At 45.1% G+C, this 18,851-nt stretch overlaps 1 protein-coding gene across 2 annotated transcripts; it reads right to left on the reverse strand.

Moving 5' to 3' along the window:
- Nucleotides 1–628: 628 nt before the first annotated feature.
- On the reverse strand, nt 629–15,622 carry TNFAIP3 (TNF alpha induced protein 3). Of its 2 annotated transcripts, none has more exons than XM_037148815.2 (9): nt 15,362–15,621; nt 12,007–12,319; nt 8,248–8,438; nt 7,441–7,588; nt 7,103–7,273; nt 6,099–6,279; nt 4,086–4,984; nt 3,256–3,437; nt 629–2,633 (listed from the first exon to the last, which is right to left on the reverse strand). In XM_037148815.2, the coding sequence occupies exons 2-9, from the start codon at nt 12,302–12,304 to the stop codon at nt 2,349–2,351; spliced, it is 2,355 nt and encodes a 784-aa protein (XP_037004710.2). In that variant the 5' UTR covers nt 12,305–12,319; nt 15,362–15,621; the 3' UTR covers nt 629–2,348. The 2 variants fall into 2 exon arrangements, with proteins under 2 accessions (XP_037004710.2, XP_037004711.2); XM_037148816.2 differs by having other exon boundaries at nt 2,546–2,633; nt 3,240–3,437; nt 15,362–15,622.
- Nucleotides 15,623–18,851: the final 3,229 nt, after the last annotated feature.

Here is an 18,851-nt window from a genome sequence, read left to right on the forward strand (position 1 = left end):
GGCTATCTGGAGGTTCCTTATACTTGACTTTCTTGTATATTAAAATTTCCCATAAATTAAAAGATTATAATTTTTTAAAAGTGTGGTTCTAAAATCTGTCTGATGATCAGAATCTCTTGGAAAACTTAAAAAAGAAGAAGAAGAAAGAGTCCGGGAGCTTTCCAGTACTCCTGAATCAATTTCTATGGGTACATTTGGGCAGAAGAATGTGCCATTTTATAATTTCCCGGGACAGTCCTCGTGGCCATTGCTGCCCTAGGTCACCTCCTCTAAGGTCTAATGCAGGAAATCTATGCCAGTCTTCCTTCCTCCCATTTCTCTTCCTTTCCTGTCTCTTTCCTCCTTCCTCTTTCTGCATGTTATTAAGGCTTAGGGCAGGAATTTTTAGAGAAGCACAGGGTCCTAGCAGCTCATGGGAACGGGCACTCCTATCTGGGCCTTGGGGTCCTGCTGGCAAACCCAATGTCTTACCCTCACACAGTTATGATTTTCACAAAGTCCTCTTGCTACCCACGTATCCCCTGCCCAGGTCCACCTTGAAATAAAGTTGCTTGGGAAGTGTGGTCTTAACATTCAGGCCTTCTTTTTTTGGCATTCATAAGTAGAAAACATCAACACTTGTTCTTAAATAATTTATTTTTTAATATTGGTTTTTGTGGAAAGTTACAATTATTTAGGGAAATTTTAATAAACCATGGAGTAAACAATTCTACCGGGATAACTAAATGTGCAAATTCCAAATGTTTTCTATAAGAAGTATAAATAATTCCATTTGTTTCACATTAAGCATGAGAATATTTATACACAAAATATTAAAATATCAACCTTAAAGGAAATAGATGAAAACACGGAAGACCATGTAGAGTTCTAGACTGCCAGTCTTCTCCTGTCAGAAGTCCAGACCTCTGTGGACAATGTGTTCCTCTCCTCTGTTCTTTAGAATCAGCATGACGGCGACATAAAGCACATAGGGAGACTGCAGGCCAAGGATAGAAAGAAACTTCCTCATGCTCATGGTTACAGGGCTTTGCCGTCCCAAAGCTACGGTGTCACTGGACGCAAGACCGCTGCCTTGCACCCCAGGACCCAGCATTAACACAGCAGATAAAACCACCATCAAAGGCCACATCTCACTCTGGGACCTTCTCTAATCCCATCCCTGCTCCTTTCCAATGTTCTCTCTAGGGAGGTAGAATAGTCGGAGACAATTATATACTGTGGCTGGGACATGGGTCTGGCCAAAGTTTCATTAGGAAGAAACATGGATTTTAATAAATTTACGACTGCTGCAATTCCTTTCTTCCCAGGGAAGGCAACCAAAGTGCATCAGACAGGCTGACTCCCCTGCCGTGAGGAACTTGCCCGGTTGCGCAGCATGCTCACGGCAAACAGTATTTGCCCTGGAGCAGAAGAAACAACTTCATTTAAATAACCTTAAAGTCTGCAATAAAATAAATAAAGTAAACTCCACCGACACAAGGCCTTTACCAAGGTAGCAGGTTGAGTTCATGAAGGCTGTACACACAGGTGATGCCCCAACAACAACCAGAAAATAGGTTATTATTGTTCGGTCTTCTTACTCTAGGGCAGCATTTCGACATGGTGGAAAACAACACAAAAAACCCTTATACACAAGGGTACATTATATATGTACACACTATTTATGCACACCTCAGTTCAACTTAGCCTCTTTGGAAGTGAAGACAGTGATAACCAAGAGTTACACATCTTCCCACTAAAATATTCTAATTTTTACAAGGTGCATATTGTAAAGAGCAGCTGGTTTGCTTTACAGAATGTACTTAGTCTCAGCAGCCTCAGAATCACAGTCCACGAGAAAGGAATGAGGCAGGTAAGGAAAAACCACGAACTACTGACACTCTGAAAACGTCCGTTTTCCCTGAGCTTCCCGGCCTTCTCACAGAGGGCCCATGGGCCAAGGCCTGCTCACAGAGGGCCTGGGGGCCATGCGGATTCAGCTTCCTGCCTCTGAGCCATGGCAGCGAGGCGGGTGGAGTGGCTCTGACTCTGTCTTGAAAGATGACGAAGCAGTCCTGACACGCACTCCAACTCCATAAAGCTCCTGGCCTTCTGCTTGTAGGAGAGGAGGCAGAGCCGCAGGCTGAACTGGAGACAGTCTGCTGCCAGTCACAAGCTCTGCTCCAAGGCCACTGGGGAATGTTCTCCAGTTACCAAATTCAAGGCCACGACCAGGAACTTATCTTTCCTCTCCTTCTCAAAGACAATCTCGAGTCTTCTGTTGCAGGGACCGACCCTCCAGTGGCACCAGAGTGTTTAGGGTATAGCACCATGTTGGCTAACGGCTGGGCTAGCTCACCTGTTTCATGTTAGCCATACATCTGCTTGAACTGAAAGCACTCATTACAGTAGCCATTGCACTTGGTGTTGCCAAAGTGATCACAGGCGGGGGCCCGGCAGCGCTGTTTGGGGGGCTCTTCAGGAAGAGGCTCAGCCCGGTGGGCCCCAGTGCCCACTCTCTGGCCGAGGTGCTGGCACTCCATGCAGAGTTCCTCATTGCGACAGGCCAGGATGTTCTTGCAAGAGGCCCGGGCGCACTTGGGCCTGGAGGCACTCTGCGTGGTCCGGGACACGTCTCTGTGCTGGCTCAGTCTCTGTGGGGAAAGAGCAGAGCGAACTGTGACTCACGTTTCTCAGGGAAAGCACGTGCGATCTCAGAGCACGGTGTGGATGCTACAGGGAGCCCTGAGGGGTGAAGACTACCTGTCTGACCAAGGGAGCAGAGTTCCATGTGCCTCTGTGAATAAGAGCACGTTTCTCCCCACGCCACAAAAGCGGGCCTGGCCAAAGGTCCGCCAGTGGAACCCCCAATCCTAACCCAGAGGCCTGCAAACACTGGCCTAGCTTGAGTCTATTGAGATGCATAAACTGCCACTATTTATTTAGACGGATTCCTACTGTTTGGTAAACAATAGGAGAGGCATCTATCAGTCAAAGTTTTTCTTCTGTGCCATTAGGTGGGGGCATCTGGATGCTCTGCCTCCTCATCCTATCTGCTCTTGGTAAAGGATCATTTAAGAAAGTACGCTGGCTACATCGATGTCTGTGCTTCTGCTACAGCTGCAAGAGGTCTCTAGCTTTGGGAGGCTTAACGAGGTTTTATGCTATGGCTAACTTAATTTACTTCCTAAATGAGGTATGCTAAGGCCGTGTCAATCAATATAGTAGCTGCTCCAGCAAGGAGGACAAGGGGGAAGTACCTCAAAAATGTCTCACCAGTTGCTCTTCAGTCCTTTTTGCTTCATGAAATCTCTGATTTTGTGCTTCAATGAAACACTTCTGACAGTATCCTTCAAACACGGTGCTTCCAAGGGTGCCACATTCTCTCCCCAGGCAGGGGGCTGCGTTCTGGAATCTGGAGGCTGTGGGGCCTACTTTCCCCGAGGCAGCAACAAAATCTGGAAGAGAGTGGATACCGATCAGTATTATCTATGGGGTCACCACGCAGAATGAAACAGTGACTTGAAAGAAATAAATGGGTTCAAAATCCAGATTAGGCCAGCCTTCAACAGATACATGGGAAGATGCTGCCTTTTATGGATTCAGCAAAGTTTAAAAAATGATACTAACTATCATTGAAACAGCTTTGATTTTACAAATCCCTTACTTTTGAATGTCCCACACTGGTCAGTCACAGTAACAGAATAGAGACATGTTAACTGCTCGTCCTGCTTTCAAATTAGGGGTTTCTAAAACCACAGATTTTTTTTTACAATGTCCATAGAGACTCTGCTCTCTCCAGCTGCTCTTCAGATTTTGAGTTTTCTCTATTGTACCAAAAAAGTCTAGTTTAAAGTCTACCTTATAAATACAACACCAAATAATCTATGGAAACAAGTGCAATAAACTCTATCTAGAGGGCACATTTGGAAGACAGTATTCTGTGGTTTTGGCTTCCATGTGCAGCTGGCAGAGCCAGTGTGACTGTCCCTCTGTGTGACATTTTACCCTACTGCCTACAGAGGCTCCTTTCTGGAAGGTCAAGAAGGAACCCCTCTAGACAGGGCTTCAAAACATGGGGTTAAGAAATCCATCATTTTACTCACGTTTATTTTCTCTGTACTCGATGAAACACAGTGTGCAAAAGCCCTGGTTCTCAGGAGTTCCAAAGTACATGCAGCCTGCTTTCCGGCACTTGCTTGTCCCTGTCCTGTCCCCTGGAGTCCGTGCGGCCTGAGAGAGGCAGCCAGAGGGGGCTTCACTCCCAGCTCTGTGGCAAGAATGAGGGGAGAGACTCTGGATGAGCTGCGCTGGGTCCGACTTAGATCTCTGATGACAGGAAGGAGGGATGCTGGAGCCGAGGTTCAAGGAGGGCTCTGCTGTAGTCCGTTTGAAGCAAGTGCTGCAGATCCCATTAAATGTCCTGGTGACGTCCTGGAGGCAGGCCTGGCACTTACCGGGATCTAAATGCCTCGTGTTTTCTGAGGTGTGGCCCATATTAAGTTGCCGGGCATTGTGGCAACGCTCACAAAATCCGTTGTGCTGCACATTCAGTGTGAAAGGGCAGCCAGGACTCCTGCACTTCATCGCGGTGGTCTCGCTGAACAGGAAAAGGCTGGGTGCTGTCGGAGGGGCAGAATGAGGCCCCCCAGCTGGCTCCTGGGGGTTCCAGGCTGTGGGCTCGTAGGCCTCACCTCGAGAGGCTCCAAGCACCACGTCAGGGCCTGGCTTGGACTTTGGCTTTGGGGATTTGTTCTGGTTCTTCTGCCGCCTCTCTGCGCATTCATGGCACAAAGGCTGGGTGTTCACAGACATGAAGAAAGGGCAGTTGGGTGTTTCACATTTTACGTCCATGAGAGACAGCTGGGGGATGGAGGGGTCCAAAGGGTGCAGCTCTCTCCGCCCCTGCTCATTGTTCTCTTGCCACTTCTTGTACTCGTGCTGGACAAGTTCAAAGTAATCATCTACCAGGTTTATTTCCTTTGGTAAGTTAGCTTCATCCAACCTAAAGGCCAAAAGGAAAATTATGAGACTTTATATGCACACACACAATTATAAGTCGATAGCTTATAAGAGCAAATTTTAGCATAGTTCCAGTGGATTCTGGAACTAGTCACTGAACTGCAAACCCATCACAAAGAGTCTGCACCTCCAACATTACACAGCCGAGGATGTCATGATTTCAACAATCACAGTCTTCTTTAATCAATCCTGGTCCACCCAGAATTATGGATAACTCTAAAGAAAGGGCTGCTCTACATTTAATGACTCTATTCCCCTTTCAAAAAGTTACTTTTACTTTCTAACTTCTCAGAGATCAAATTTCTAGTAAAAAATTACTCAGCGTGTTCTTTTGGCACTAGTCTGCCTCATGGTGCGAACTACTTCAGAACTTTGTGTTCTATATTTTGCTGTTAATTATTTTTAAACCAGTGCCTGGTCTCTGCTGGAGTTAATGGCCATGAGTGTGACTAAGAGACACACACCTGGGTATTACTTACTGACTCTCCGTAATCTGCTACTCTCCACTTTGGCAAACTAATTCCCTCACCTCTTTCGAGCTCATCTCTCGTACATTTCAAGTTCTAAGAAACAGGCACCTCGTTAACATAAAGTCAGTGTGTTTAGAACTTGGCTACCTCTACAGTGTACACTCTGGGAGTCTCCTCCCCTTTCCTTGTGGTGAAATCACGTGGCTGCTACACAAACACATTTAACAACCTGGTCTGGTATGTCTGTCCTTACTAAGAAGCTAAGAAAAAAAAAAAAAGCTTTTGTTTCTAAGAACTTTCAGTTGCTAGTCTAGTACCAGAGCAAGGAAGAAAACAACCATCCTTGATGTAAACAAACTTTTAAAAGCCCCAACTCTTGACTCTCAGCACCCAGATATGCAGGGAAATCATGATGGGTAAATTACTTGTTCTCATTGGAAACCAAAGTTACTAATGCCTCAAACAAGGAATCCTCTCTGAGTCTGACAAGGCCCTGAGCTTGCTTCGCACTGGAGGAAGCTGGATGCAGTAACTTCACTGTTGAGCGCTGAGGCGGCAGCAGCTCATGTGGCTGAATGAAAAACAGTTAGAGATGGCAACGGAGCAAGGGGAAGATGAAGTGCTTACTTTGCAGCATTGATCAAATGGGTGGTGCCATGGTCCCAGCCTTGGACGGGGATTTCTATCACCATCAAGTATTCTTTCAAGAGCTTCTCCTTCATCTCGTTTTCAGGATCTGTCAGAAAGTGAACTTTTAAGTCTTCAAATCTTCCTCGCTCTCGGTTGACAAGTGGAACAGCTCGGATTTCTGAGGGGAAAAAAATAACACGTAAGTAAAACATACATCTGCTGAATGAGATGATGTGTGAAGCTGTACACACAATGATTAGCATTTGAAAATAAAGAAAGGATACAATTACAGAGTGGAAAACTATTATCTAGCCACAAAGTCAAACGGGGAAACAAACTCCGCTAAACTCTAATATGAAATGCACTGTTTCCAGGAAGCTCACAGAACGGAAAGCAGCCTGGAGGGATCTCGTTGGTTAAATTCCCACACTTCAGAATCAGCCTGATCTGAGTTTGAATCCTGAATTTGCCACCAACAAGCTCTGGGACACTGGGAAAGTTATTACCCTCTGAGCTTCCAGTGCCTCAACCATAAAGTAAGGCTACCAATGCTTACAGCACCCAGAGATGCTATGAGAGGAAATGAAGTAATATACCTAAAGCACTTATCAAGTACCTACGGCACATTAAGCTGTTATAGTAATAGCGAACCTGATAGACACTGACCTGCTCCATGCACTGTATTAAGGGATCTGTGTGCCTTAACTGGTCATTTATTAATAGAAATGGTAGTAGTAAGATACATATATATCTCCTACTTGCAACTAACATGCTAAAAGGAATTCTGAAGCCATACACAAAAGGGAAGGGGGTTGCACAATTACTGCTACCGCATTACTGTTGATAACCAAGCAAATGACAGAATGGTATATTCAGATACAAATAATTCACTTCGGTGAGACTACTGCAGCACGGAGAAAGAGACCAAACCCACGTTCAGGGGGACAAGCACCGCTGTCTACCAGCAGTCACAAACGTGAAGGAACGCTCAGTTTTCTCACCGGGCCCACTGTCCTTCAGGGTCACCAGGGGTACAAAGTGCTGGCTGTCGTAGCCAAGGACGATGGGATATCTGTAGCACTCCTGGGCAGGCCAGTGGAGAGGCAAGTAAATTCCGCCCACCTTCAAAGGCGCGAAATTGGAACCTGATTCCAAACTTCTCAGCATTTTGTCTGTTGAAGGAAAGAAAAAGAAAAAATAAGGCCCTCGGGTGACTTTCATCACAGTTAATTTAACGACTGTTGCCTGTTACTTCGGCAGGGTAGGTTCTCCTAAGAGCTAAAGCGTTAAAGCTGAAACGCACTTACACATACAAGCAAGTGATCTGCAGGCATCTTACCTGAAATGACAATGATTGGCCTTCGGAGGATGTTGCAGAGGACAAATATGTGTATTTCTTCCAGCGAAGTATACTGAAGGCCACTGCGGGCCCCTGGTGTGTCTGTGGAGGCCATTTTGACAAGGTTGTCCCATTCGTCAGTCCAATTCTAAAGGAAGAATTTTGGGGGAAATGTTTGAATGTACTCTGTATTAAAAAATCCTTCTGGCTTTCTGATTTCACTGCATGGTTATTCATTTATATAACTCAGCTTGCTTTTCCCCTTTCTGGAAATCATCATTCAAATGACCACTCTTTTTTCCCCATATTGGTTTTCTTCCTTTATATTTTTCCACTACAAGGCAAACTCAAGAGTGGGGGAGGATAGTGGGGACAGCACCTGCTTTTGAAAAAATCCCTGATGAGGCATAATGCTGAAGCCCCTCATCCAAATGTACACAAAAATTCCAAACTTGTGACTGAGAATGGTGAACTCTGAATTTGACTGGCTGGCTCAGTAAAGCATGCCAAGGACAATCAAACTGAGAACAACCAAAACACCACAGGGAAGCCCGTGATCAGAACGATGAAGCCAAAATGAAGAGACACCCAGCTGGGAAGCTGCTGCCCTGAAGCCTCCCAGCAGTGACAAAAGCTTCGCTTCATCCCTCAGAAGGTTTCTGGTGTTTTCCATCAGGATGCTTTGCTTAGCCAAGCTCATATGACCTAGTAAATCATCTGCTTCTGAGCGCAGGGCCTGGCCTCAGGTACCCTTTTCCCCACCATGGAACTCTGTCAATAAATGCTTAATGGGGGAACAAAACATACCCGGGTGTCATAGCACAGCCCCGTTTCCACAAATTCCTGAGATTTAAGAGACTCCAGCTGCCAGCGGAATTTAAAGTTGCGTGTGTCCGTCTCCTGGAGAGTGCTGAAGAGGGCCTTCCTCAGGACCAAGTCTGTGTCCTGAACACCCCACATGTACTGCGACGCAGCGTGCATGAGGCAGTTTCCATCACCTGAGGACACAAGGAAAGCCGATTCAAGAAATCCACATCCAAACCCAGCGGACTCAGAGCCAACAAGCCCTGTTGCTATCAAGGAGACCTAACAGGGCGTGCAGAAATGCAAATGGTAGAACTTCTGAGGCAAAGGGTCAACTGATAACATTTCACAAGGTGATGCCAGATTTAAGGGGAAAAAATCCTTATTTTTAATGACTGATACCAAAAGAGCAAAGGAGCCAGGGACAGATAATCACAAGCTCTTGGTTCCAGCCCAGCTCTGCCCCAACCGGTTCAGGTGACCTTAGAGGAAATTCCTTAACCTGAGTCTTTTTGCTCTTTGTGAAATGAGGGCATTGGATTGTGGTCTCTGAAGTCTGTCCCTTTTCTAATATGTCTTGATGTTCTGGCCAAGACACTGGCACTATTACCTTCTGCCCGTGGGAGAACACACACAAGGCAAAATGCACAAACCAGGAAGCCAAACTTGCCTCCATTCACTAGACAGGGACGGTCTGGCTATGACTCAGTGGTAAATGACCATTCACTGTAGCCTCTGGGCCCAGGAGTTCCCTCTCCTGGTTTGTAAAGTGGGATTACGAACACTGCATACTGTTGCTGACCCCCAGGAATGCCTTACATGGACATGCTTGCTGGAAATTGCAGTGTTTTTTAAAAGGTAAGTGCCTGGATGTCTACATTTGAAAATAATTCAGATTTTAAGGCTGGCATTTCAAAAATGTTGAGCATTTTGAGCAAAAGATAGATCTAATTTTATTCCATTAATTTGTTACTATTATAGGTTAAAATACAGTTTCAGACACTACAATTTTTCCAACCTCCAAACAATAAACATTCTCGGAGAATATTTAATACAAAAAAAGGTCAATTCTTTTATCTCTTTGGCAAGTATAAAATTATTTTTAAAAAGAAAATATGAACTCTTTTCTTTGTATATAAGTAGGGCAATTAAGTTCCAAAATTTTATCAAATTTTAATTATAGTCAAACTGTAAAAAAAAAAAGCCCAGAGTTTTGTTATCATTATAACAAAAACTCTGAAATACATATTCAGAGCCAGTATCCCTTCAATTTACACACTTAAGAAAACTAGCTATATAAGTGTTCAAACAAATGCACGAACAAGGCGGCCCAAGCCTTGTGTCTTGCTTGACAGAAGTGTGGCAACGACTGCATTCTGTTGAAATTTCCCCTTTGCAAAATCTAGAGCAAAGATAAGGCTTTTTTTTTTTCTTCATGTGCTTTCAGTTCTTTATTGAGATGCACTGGTATAAAATTCCCTAAGTAACATCTGGAATTCCCCAGTGCTAAGTTATTTGACTAGCAATTGAGCAATAGCTATTGTACTTTTTGTTCTGGTGTGTAGACATTTAAACTGCGAAGTGCACCCTGGACTTTCCAAGTGGGTGTGGTCAGGGTGAGCTGGAATAGGCCACTCATTATACAAGTGAAATCGCGGCAGCCAATAGACGCTGGAATTTTTCACATGAAGTTTCAACTTTATGCCACCTACTCCCTTTCTCATTCACCACAGTCTCATATCCTCAAATGCAAACTTGTGAATCACCCCCCTCCCCAGACCATTGACTTTGTAGAACCCACCCATAGAGGGGAAGGCTTAAAAATAACAAAAGGCGCTAATAAAAATCAGGGAGGAAATGTCATTTGTTTTCCCCCTCTACTAAAGATCTTTTATCCCTTTTCCAGAATTTTAAGACATTTTCTTGAAAGTGGCGAAATAAAAGGATTCTGATCCCAAAAATCCTTATTTCCAGAAATGCACTGGCTTTTGTAGTTTTCTTTGTAGGGTGAAACCCTTGATGATTTAAATGGCAAATCTCGATAAAACAAGAGTTTACTCTTTACATTCCTTTTTTTTTCTTAAGGAAATAGAGTACGTTAAACCTAAACTGCTGTTCATGGTAATAATGCTGTTCATAATAATAAGGTTTTCCTCTTTCAACCACATTTTTTTCCACATTTCTAATTTGGCAGAATCTCTGGGTTTCCAACTCTAACAAAGTTGACTCCATCCCTTTTTTTTTTTGGTAACAAAATGGGAGAGAGTTAAAACCACAAGCTCAGAAATAGAAATCCCTTGATGATGACTTAACATAATTACCTACTTCTATGCATCGCTTGATTCAATGCCAAGAACAATGGAAACACTAGCTATCCCCAGTTTTTCCCCTATATTTCTAAAGAATCCATGCTTCAAAAATGTAAGCAAGATGTTAAGATAATGCACAAGACCCCCTCAGAACCAAAGCAAAATAAAAAAACAAAAAAACACATCCTCCATCACACCAAGTTACCCAAGTCACAAATGGCCAAAGTTAATGTACCAATTAAGTTACTTAAGTGAATATTCTTATCATTTCATTGTCCACCAGGATTTTCTGCACATGGTTGTATGTATTACTTTGATTGAGATGGTTTGGAACTGTCTCTGATCTAAGGACCTGAGATTCTGCCCTTACCTAAATTATAAGCATGTAATTGATCTTGGACAGGCTTTCTTGGTGTAATAATAATAATAGCTACATATGCCCTAGCTGGTGTGGCTCACTGGATTGAGCACTGGCCTATGAACCAAAGGGTCGCTGGTTCAATTCCCAGTCAGGGAACATGCCTGGGTTTGTGGGCCAGGTCCCCCATAGGGGGGCGTGAGAAGCAACCACACACTGATATCTTTCTCCTTACTCTTACTCCCACCCTTCCCCTGTGTCTAAAAATAAAATCCTTAAAAAATCCTTAAACAAATAAAATCCTTAAGAAATAATGATCTACATCTATTAATGTAGGGTTTGTATCTGCATGAAATAGTATGCCTGGATGTTTCTGGGATGTGCGTTCTCTTGCTCAAAAGAAATCATAAAAAAAAAAAGAGTAGAGCACAGAAGAGGAAGCAGCTACTAGTGGTAAAGGGACATTGGGCGGACAGGTTAACAGACAGTAAGAAATTCAGTACTAAGGCAGAGGTCTAAAATCAGTGCTAAAAATTTCAACTATCTTTTTAGTTCATATCACGGGACCCTAAGCAACAGAACCTTGGCAAGGGAGGTGCAGACACAGGAGCCCCCCTTGTCCTCAACAGCCATTCACTGGTTAACCCATAAAATGCCACCAAGTCAAGAAGTACAAGGTCATCATCACAAGCATTTTCTAATGACAGTGGGAAATGACAGCAATACCAGTTTTCACACCATGCTTTTCTTTTGAACTAAAGCCTGTTAATATTTACATTACTGGTCAGGGAAGACAATTTTACAGGTGATTAAATAGTTAAAAGAAGTAGACACCTAAGTTACCTAACAAGAGCATGGTATTTGGAAATGCATTCCCCAAGCCTCAATGCATTCTGTTCTCTAATATGCACAACTAGAAAATTTCCTTAATAAAAATATTCACAAAACAAGCTTGCCTTCATCACATGCCCCACAGAGTTTCTATACTCGGGTATCAATGGCCTCATGAGATTTGCATCTGGGCTGATGCTGCTACAATTTAATGAAAGAGGCCCCAGCACTGGGGGAGCCACACAAGGCAAAAGCATGTCTTACCATTCGTTTTTAGAGCCACAAGTTTCCTGACTTCTCGACACCAGTTGAGCTTCTTCTGACTTTCCAGGGAGGCCTGGATGTTTCTGTCTATGAGAGCTTTGTGGATGATCTCCCGAAACTGTGGACAAAACTGGCGAGTTCTGAACATTTCCAGCGTGTATCGGTGCATGGATTTGAAATGATGAATGATTCCATTGGTAGGTTTAAAAATATCTTCCGGAGTTCTCTCTCTGATCTTCACAGCTTTTCGCATATTGCTCAAATACAAAGCCTGAGGAAGGAGTTGTTCAGCCATCATGTTGTTCCACAACACCTGAAAGGGAGGAAAAATACCCATTCCGTTAGCTCGACTTTGATACTTCTTCTATATACCTGCCTGCAGGAAACCCCAGTGTTTGATCTTGTCATTACCCTAATCCGCAGGCAAAAGATCTTAGTCACCTCTACTCCCAGGACACTAGCTGGCCCCAAAGATTAACTCACAGTGGACTGTTTTAAGTTACATCACTTTTAAAGATTAGTCTAAACAAGAGAAGGAAGGCGGAGAGTGGGTACTGAGGAGGAGGGGAATAACCCTCTACTGGAAAGACAGTAAATATTTTGTGAAAAATCCTGCAATTTGATGCTGTCCCCTAGGCATCTGACTGGAATTTCCTCTTTAGCCCCAAGGAGAAATATTTACAAAAAGTTAATTTATAAAATTTACTATAATATTTATGAAGAGTTAAATCTAAATGTTTTATAACCAACAAAAAAAGCCTACACGTCCAGCAAGATGCTTTGCAATTTTAAGAGCAAACAATCAGCAATCTTTCCCAAGCCTTCCACTGAACTTTAAACATTAGAATAAGAAATAAAATAACACCAATAATAGAGCAATAAATTCTACACTTCCAAGAGCAGCCATCAGAGCTCAATTACTTTAATGCAACAGCCAACCAAGGTTTATTATCATCCTCCAGGCACCAACGCTCATGCATTTTCCTGTCTTCACCATGAAATCGTCAAACATAATCAGCGGGTGGAAGGAAATGAAAGTCTGGCAGCAGACGAGGAAAGAAATTTCAGCCAGGGGGTCACTCAGGACATATGTCAGAGGAGAGGGCAAAATCCAGCATCCGTAACCCATGCCAACAGTGGGGAATGATGTGAACTGACATAATGTGGGATCTCTGCGGCGTCCAAAGCTAGCTCTCATTCACTGGCCCTTAGTAGGGTGTCTTGTCATATACCCTAATTTCCCAGATAAAGACAAAGATGGTTTTAGAGAATGAAGATACTCCCTAGGAAGTTTCATAGCGACTGTTAATCCCACTCACGCATCAGACTACTGGCCAGGCAGGGTCTAGGCTCACTTAAAGCCACTGATAAGGTTGTCTAAATTCTGTGGCCCACCCAAGAAGAGAGTGGGACTAGATGACCCCAAGGTTGCTTCTGAGTTTTCTGGTGGTAGTTCTGGATCAGAATTCCTAATCTGGTTGCCAGATGAAGCCTGGGAAAGGTCATTCTCTATCAGAGGTCACATAGTAATCTCTCCTTTGATGTCAACCATTCCCTGAAGGTAAAATTAGGCAAAATTATAGTAGGACCACAGACACAAGGAAGGGATAAAAGCATCACACTTCCCCTTTCTGGCATGGCAAAAGTCTCTTTTATCATGTTATTCATTTGTCTGTCTGTCCACCTACTGAAGGCATGCTTGGTGCTGGGGTTAAAAATCAAAGACTACCTTACTCCCTCTCTTGAAATCACATGACCACCTAAGTCTGCAGCTAAGGCAACAGAAGTACAGGTCCTGTTCAGCTCTCACACCATCCAGTGTGAGCTTTGCCTGGCAGCCGGGTCTTGCCTAGAAGCCAGAGCTTTGCCTAGAAGCCAGGTCTTGCAACTCGTTTCCCTTGCTATACTCACAGCACCATACCTGTGGCTACAACGCCTGCTGCCCCAGATAGAAACAGAAGGGCAATAGGAAGGTTTTTAAACAAGCTAGGTGGAGCCTCTTTTTGCTTTTTTGACTCTTCTATTGTTTTCTTTTGAACCTGAAGATCTTTCAAACAGTTAGAGCTGTAAATCATATGCAAGACATGCAAATGTCAATATTCAATGACCCTGTGCCATCTCATTCACAGGTTTAGTCTTGCACACCTGCAGAATGGCCTCCTTAAATCAAAAGCCACTGTCCAAGTTTCCAGGACATAGACTGAGAACATATTGCAATCTTAAGTGTTCCACACTTAAAATTAGAGAATAAATTTTTCTGACATATGACTGTACTGTCATAGGTCACATGATATTATATATATTTATTTATAAGACATGCAATATTACCCTTAACATTTGTTTATGTTACTGTTACCCAGCTGACTTTTTATCATCAAATATCTCATGGAATTTTGGAAAGCACACCTCCAAATATTCAAAAATTGTACAAAGAATTGCAAGAATGAAAGAAGCACCTTAGACTATAAAAATGGAGCAGTAACTGGCTGCTCTATAACCTGGGCCACAAGTGCTCTGGTCCAGAGGGCTCTTTAATGAACAATGGTTCTTCCGAAATGCTGCCCTGAGACACCTGACCAGACCCGCTTTCCAAGGAAAGATCAGAGGCAGGGAAACAAAGCAGTCTGGAAGAGAGCTGAGCTCCTTCCTTACTTAATACCACTGCTTTCCTGAGAGGCCAGGTGGCAGGATGTGGGACGACCCCGGTTGACAAAGACTGTCTGACTGTAGGTTAGGGGCTGGGGCGGGGGCCCGAAGATCACTCCAAACTGCAGCCCCCCAAAATGCAGGCCAACGACCCACTTCTACATGCACACCTCTCTTACAATGCTACAACTTAAAAGGATGGGCCTCGTCCAGTGACCCACCCACCTGCACAGAACTCTCGAGTATCTGCAAGCCCTCCCTAGAAAAGATGGCCCTGAAACATCACACCCGTTGCACTGGTTCTGCACAACCTGGGAAGAAGTCACAACGTTCTGCAAGGTCTACGTGGCCATAAGTGTGCAGCCCTTGGTCCCCACCCGTATGCCAAAAGGAAAAAAAAAAAGACACGAAAAGGGGCAAAGCACAAACGACCACCCCATCAAACAGCTCTGGGGCAATTCTCCACCAGTCAGCTGCAGTTTAAGTTCTCTGCATAATCTGGCTGGAGGAATCCAGGGCTGTCACCGCAATATTTGGAGCAGCGACCTCAACTCTCAGCATCTCAAAACCTACAAGGGGCAACAAACCGCCCTCCAGGACCGCTGCAAAGCCAGAGCCAGGACGACCAGTCCCGCCCTCCAGTCGCTGCCAAATGCGCCCCCGCAGCCCTTGCGGGGAGGAAGAAACCCGGGGCAGTCGCGGCGAATACCTCTCCGCGCGATCCTCTCCCGAAGTCCCAAGTCCAGTTCAGGGCCGGCGAATGCTGCAGGTTGGGGTCTGGGTTGGGCTTGGGCACGGGCGGCACCCCATGGACGCCGGCCGGGCTCGCCTGCTGTCTGGGCTGGCAGGGGGTGTGGGTCGCGCCCGCTGCCACCGGGGTTCTTGCTGCTCCGCCCACGCGGCTTCTGAGCTCGTACTTGGCCTGCCGCAGGGCTGGAGACTGCCAGTTCTCTGTTCTCTCTTTCTGTTTTACCACGGCGGCCGGCGGGGATTTCCACCGGGGACTTTCCAGTCACGTGACGCCCGGCGGCTTCGCAGGGCGTCTCAAGGTCCCGAAGGCCGGTCGCCGTCGCCGCCGGCAGAGGGCGTAGGAGGCCGGCGTGCCCCTCCCCGCCCACCGATCCGCCGGGCGAGAAACGCCCGTGCCCCGCCCCGGGGTGTCCCCGCGTGAGTCACCTGGCTGTTTCGGAAGTGGAGGCCAACGTCACATCCATGTGGAAATCGCGGTGATGGGAACTGGAAATGAAATAGGTTCTTTTTTCTCGGCCGTTTTTCTGCAGAAAATCATCAACTGTGGAGAACAAGAAGGGAAATAATAAAGAAAGAAAACCCTAAAAATCACCCTGGCGTCCGGGACCTCAGGCCTCTTCGCCGGTTTGAAAGGCTTGGGTTGTGCACATGATGAGCACGTAGGGGAGCCCCTGGCTCTGGGCTCCCGCGGGGAATTTGAGAAAAAGAAGCAGTCACGGCCTTCCTCTCCACGTCCGGCGTTCCTGCCAGCCCAGGACCCCAGGCTGGTGGCAGGCAGGTCCGAGGTGACATCAGACTCCGCGGCCCGGGATGTTGAAATTCACAGCACCACGGCCAGTCTTAGATAAAATTAAGAATCTGAACACCTACCACCCCCCTCCTGCACCTGATGGATTTCCCCTGGTTCATTTCTGCACTCCAGGTGCCCAGGTGGCGTCACGTTCAGGTAGAATTTCAGTTTAGAAATCACTCTGAGCCCATTACAGTTCTTTTTTGGCCCCTTAAGATCTATCTCATTAGGAGGTTTTTAGATAATCACCTCACGGTGCCAATGGATAATAATACTTTTTACTCCCCAGCCGCCCTTATGGATAACGAGGTAACCCATTGTCTTCACCCAGAGGGTGTGCAGCAGAAATAGGTGTTAGCCACCTGGGCGGTGGAGATGCTTGACTTGTGCAGAGGAAGGCATCAGGCCCACTTACCACCTGTGGGCCCCTATTGGCCCATTTCCTAGAATGGATCAACTAGAACCAGATCGAAATATTCTGTACCATCATCTCCTTGCAGACTTAAGTATTCTTGTCAGGCCGTTGTAGCTCAGTTTAAAGTTAGAAAAATACACTCCTGTTTTCAGTAAGGACCTGCAGAGACTGGGAGAGGGGTTGGGTGGAGAGTGGTACTTTTTTGGAGAAGGGAAACTTAGGGCAGATAGTCAGTAGTGGCCAAGGTCTCAAACATGGTGCTGGTCATTTAGAACCAAAGGCTGGAATTTTTTCCCAAATTCAAAACCTCTTGTTATTTGTTCTCTTCTTACCCACAAATGTTTTTAGCTACCAATACTCAAACAATAGTTAGTCAAGCTAGTAATATAATAATAGTAGTAAAAGCAGTAATGTTTATCAAGTCCCGACTATATGCCAATCTCTAGGCTGGGTGTTCGAAATGCATTCTAAAATTTAAACCTCACAACAACTCTGCTTTGCAGCTAGTGAAATGGAAGTTTCAGAAGCCTGAGCCATTTGCTTGATGTCTCCACAATCAGAAAGTGGCAGAGCTGTGACTGGCGCTGGGCCTGTCATACTCCACAGTCCACACTGTGAAGTTTTCACTATTAAACCATTACTCTCGGAAAAGATCCTACAAGATTGAGTCGTAGGGCCCCGTTTGTATTCTTGCCCCCTGCCTGACAAACCTACCACAATCACCTGTCCCTGAGCCAAATGTGGACCCCAGGCAGGGCCAAAGTGTGGGCTTGGGAGCCAGACCCGCCTCAGTTCCATCCTCAGGAAATGTTGCTGGGCTCGCCGAGATGATCAAAGATGAGGTCACTGTCAGTCCTTAGACCACTGCCCCTCGGTGCTCCTTTGAAACTTTGCCTGCTGTCTTTCATCTCTCAGTCTCTGGCCCCTCACCACCTCCTGTAGCTTCCATTGCTCCTTTTCTGTTTGAAGTCTATTCTCTGACTTGATGAGCTAGGAATGTAGTAGCAGGAGTAATAAGCCTGAAGACCATGCACATATCTGCTACTTCCAATTGTCCTGGGGTAGGTGCTATGCCCTCTTACCTACCAGGATCTGTGACAAGGTAATAGCAGTCAGATGCAGGAGTGGTCTATCGTCCTCAAATTTGCCCCGCCCCCATTTTCCCATAATTCTACCATTGGAATGATGGTCTCTCTGAGGAGGCGTACTTAGTCCTGACTCTCCTAGTTTTTAATATCCTTCCCATCTTCTAAATCAGTGCTCTGGCCATACACTTTCTCCTTTCTAATACTTAACACATGAGCAAAACCAACAAGAGTTTTCTTGGCAGTGAATTAGAAGGAAAGAGTAGACAGGGGTGGGGGGATTATAGGAGAGACTCCTTATGTGAAAAGAGATAGAAAATCGGGGAAGATTTGTGGAATGAATTGAAGCCAGAGAGATGTAGAGAGCCCAAAAGCCTTGCAATGGACTTTAATTTCTGCAATACATCTTACCAAGAAGAACATAATTCTGTGAAGAGGAAGGAGTATTTATTAACATCTAGTGAACACAGATGGGAAAAAACGTACCATTAGAGGGAAGAGGAAATCTGGTTATGTGGAGTGTTTCAGAGCATGTCTGAGTTCAGTGCTGTTTTTACATGGTCACAGCTTTTGCATATCATGAGCCACATTGCATAGAGCACACATGACCTCCTGGAGTTGGGCAGTCTGCAGGCTTGTGCATGAGCCTGTGTGCTTATACTACACACTGAAGAATATGGGCAGCCCAAGATAGTGGGGAGTGGTGTCAGGAGAAACCCGATTAAAGAGATGCAGATAATGACAACAGGGACCCAAGTCTGGCTCAGCTGACACCACAGTTCATGAGCCTTGAAATCAAGAAACAGCCTTAGCGTAATTATGAGAGTATATGGAATTTCAGATCATGGCAATCTTGGGTCAAACAAAAATGGAACATTTTCATGTCCATTGTACAATTGTTCTTTTACGAGCACTGTGCTCTGTTGAAAAGGAAGATCCATGTTCAACATTTTGAAGCAGCCTTATGTAATTATGATAGTTCAGATATTTCAGGGTAGCTTCAAATCCTGCTGCATATTTTAATAACTCTTGGCTGAGCTTTGAGATTACTAGAGTTGTGTTTTTGCTTTCAAGGTTGCTCTGAGGGCTGATTCTGAAAAGATAATAGAAACTATTTGTGGGCTGTAACTTCGAGGAGAATTGGGATAACGCTATCATA

This window comes from Artibeus jamaicensis, unplaced genomic scaffold (genome assembly GCF_021234435.1).
Source record: "Artibeus jamaicensis isolate MK-2021 breed Jamaican fruit bat unplaced genomic scaffold, CSHL_Jam_final contig_387, whole genome shotgun sequence".
Lineage (NCBI taxonomy): Eukaryota > Metazoa > Chordata > Mammalia > Chiroptera > Phyllostomidae > Artibeus > Artibeus jamaicensis.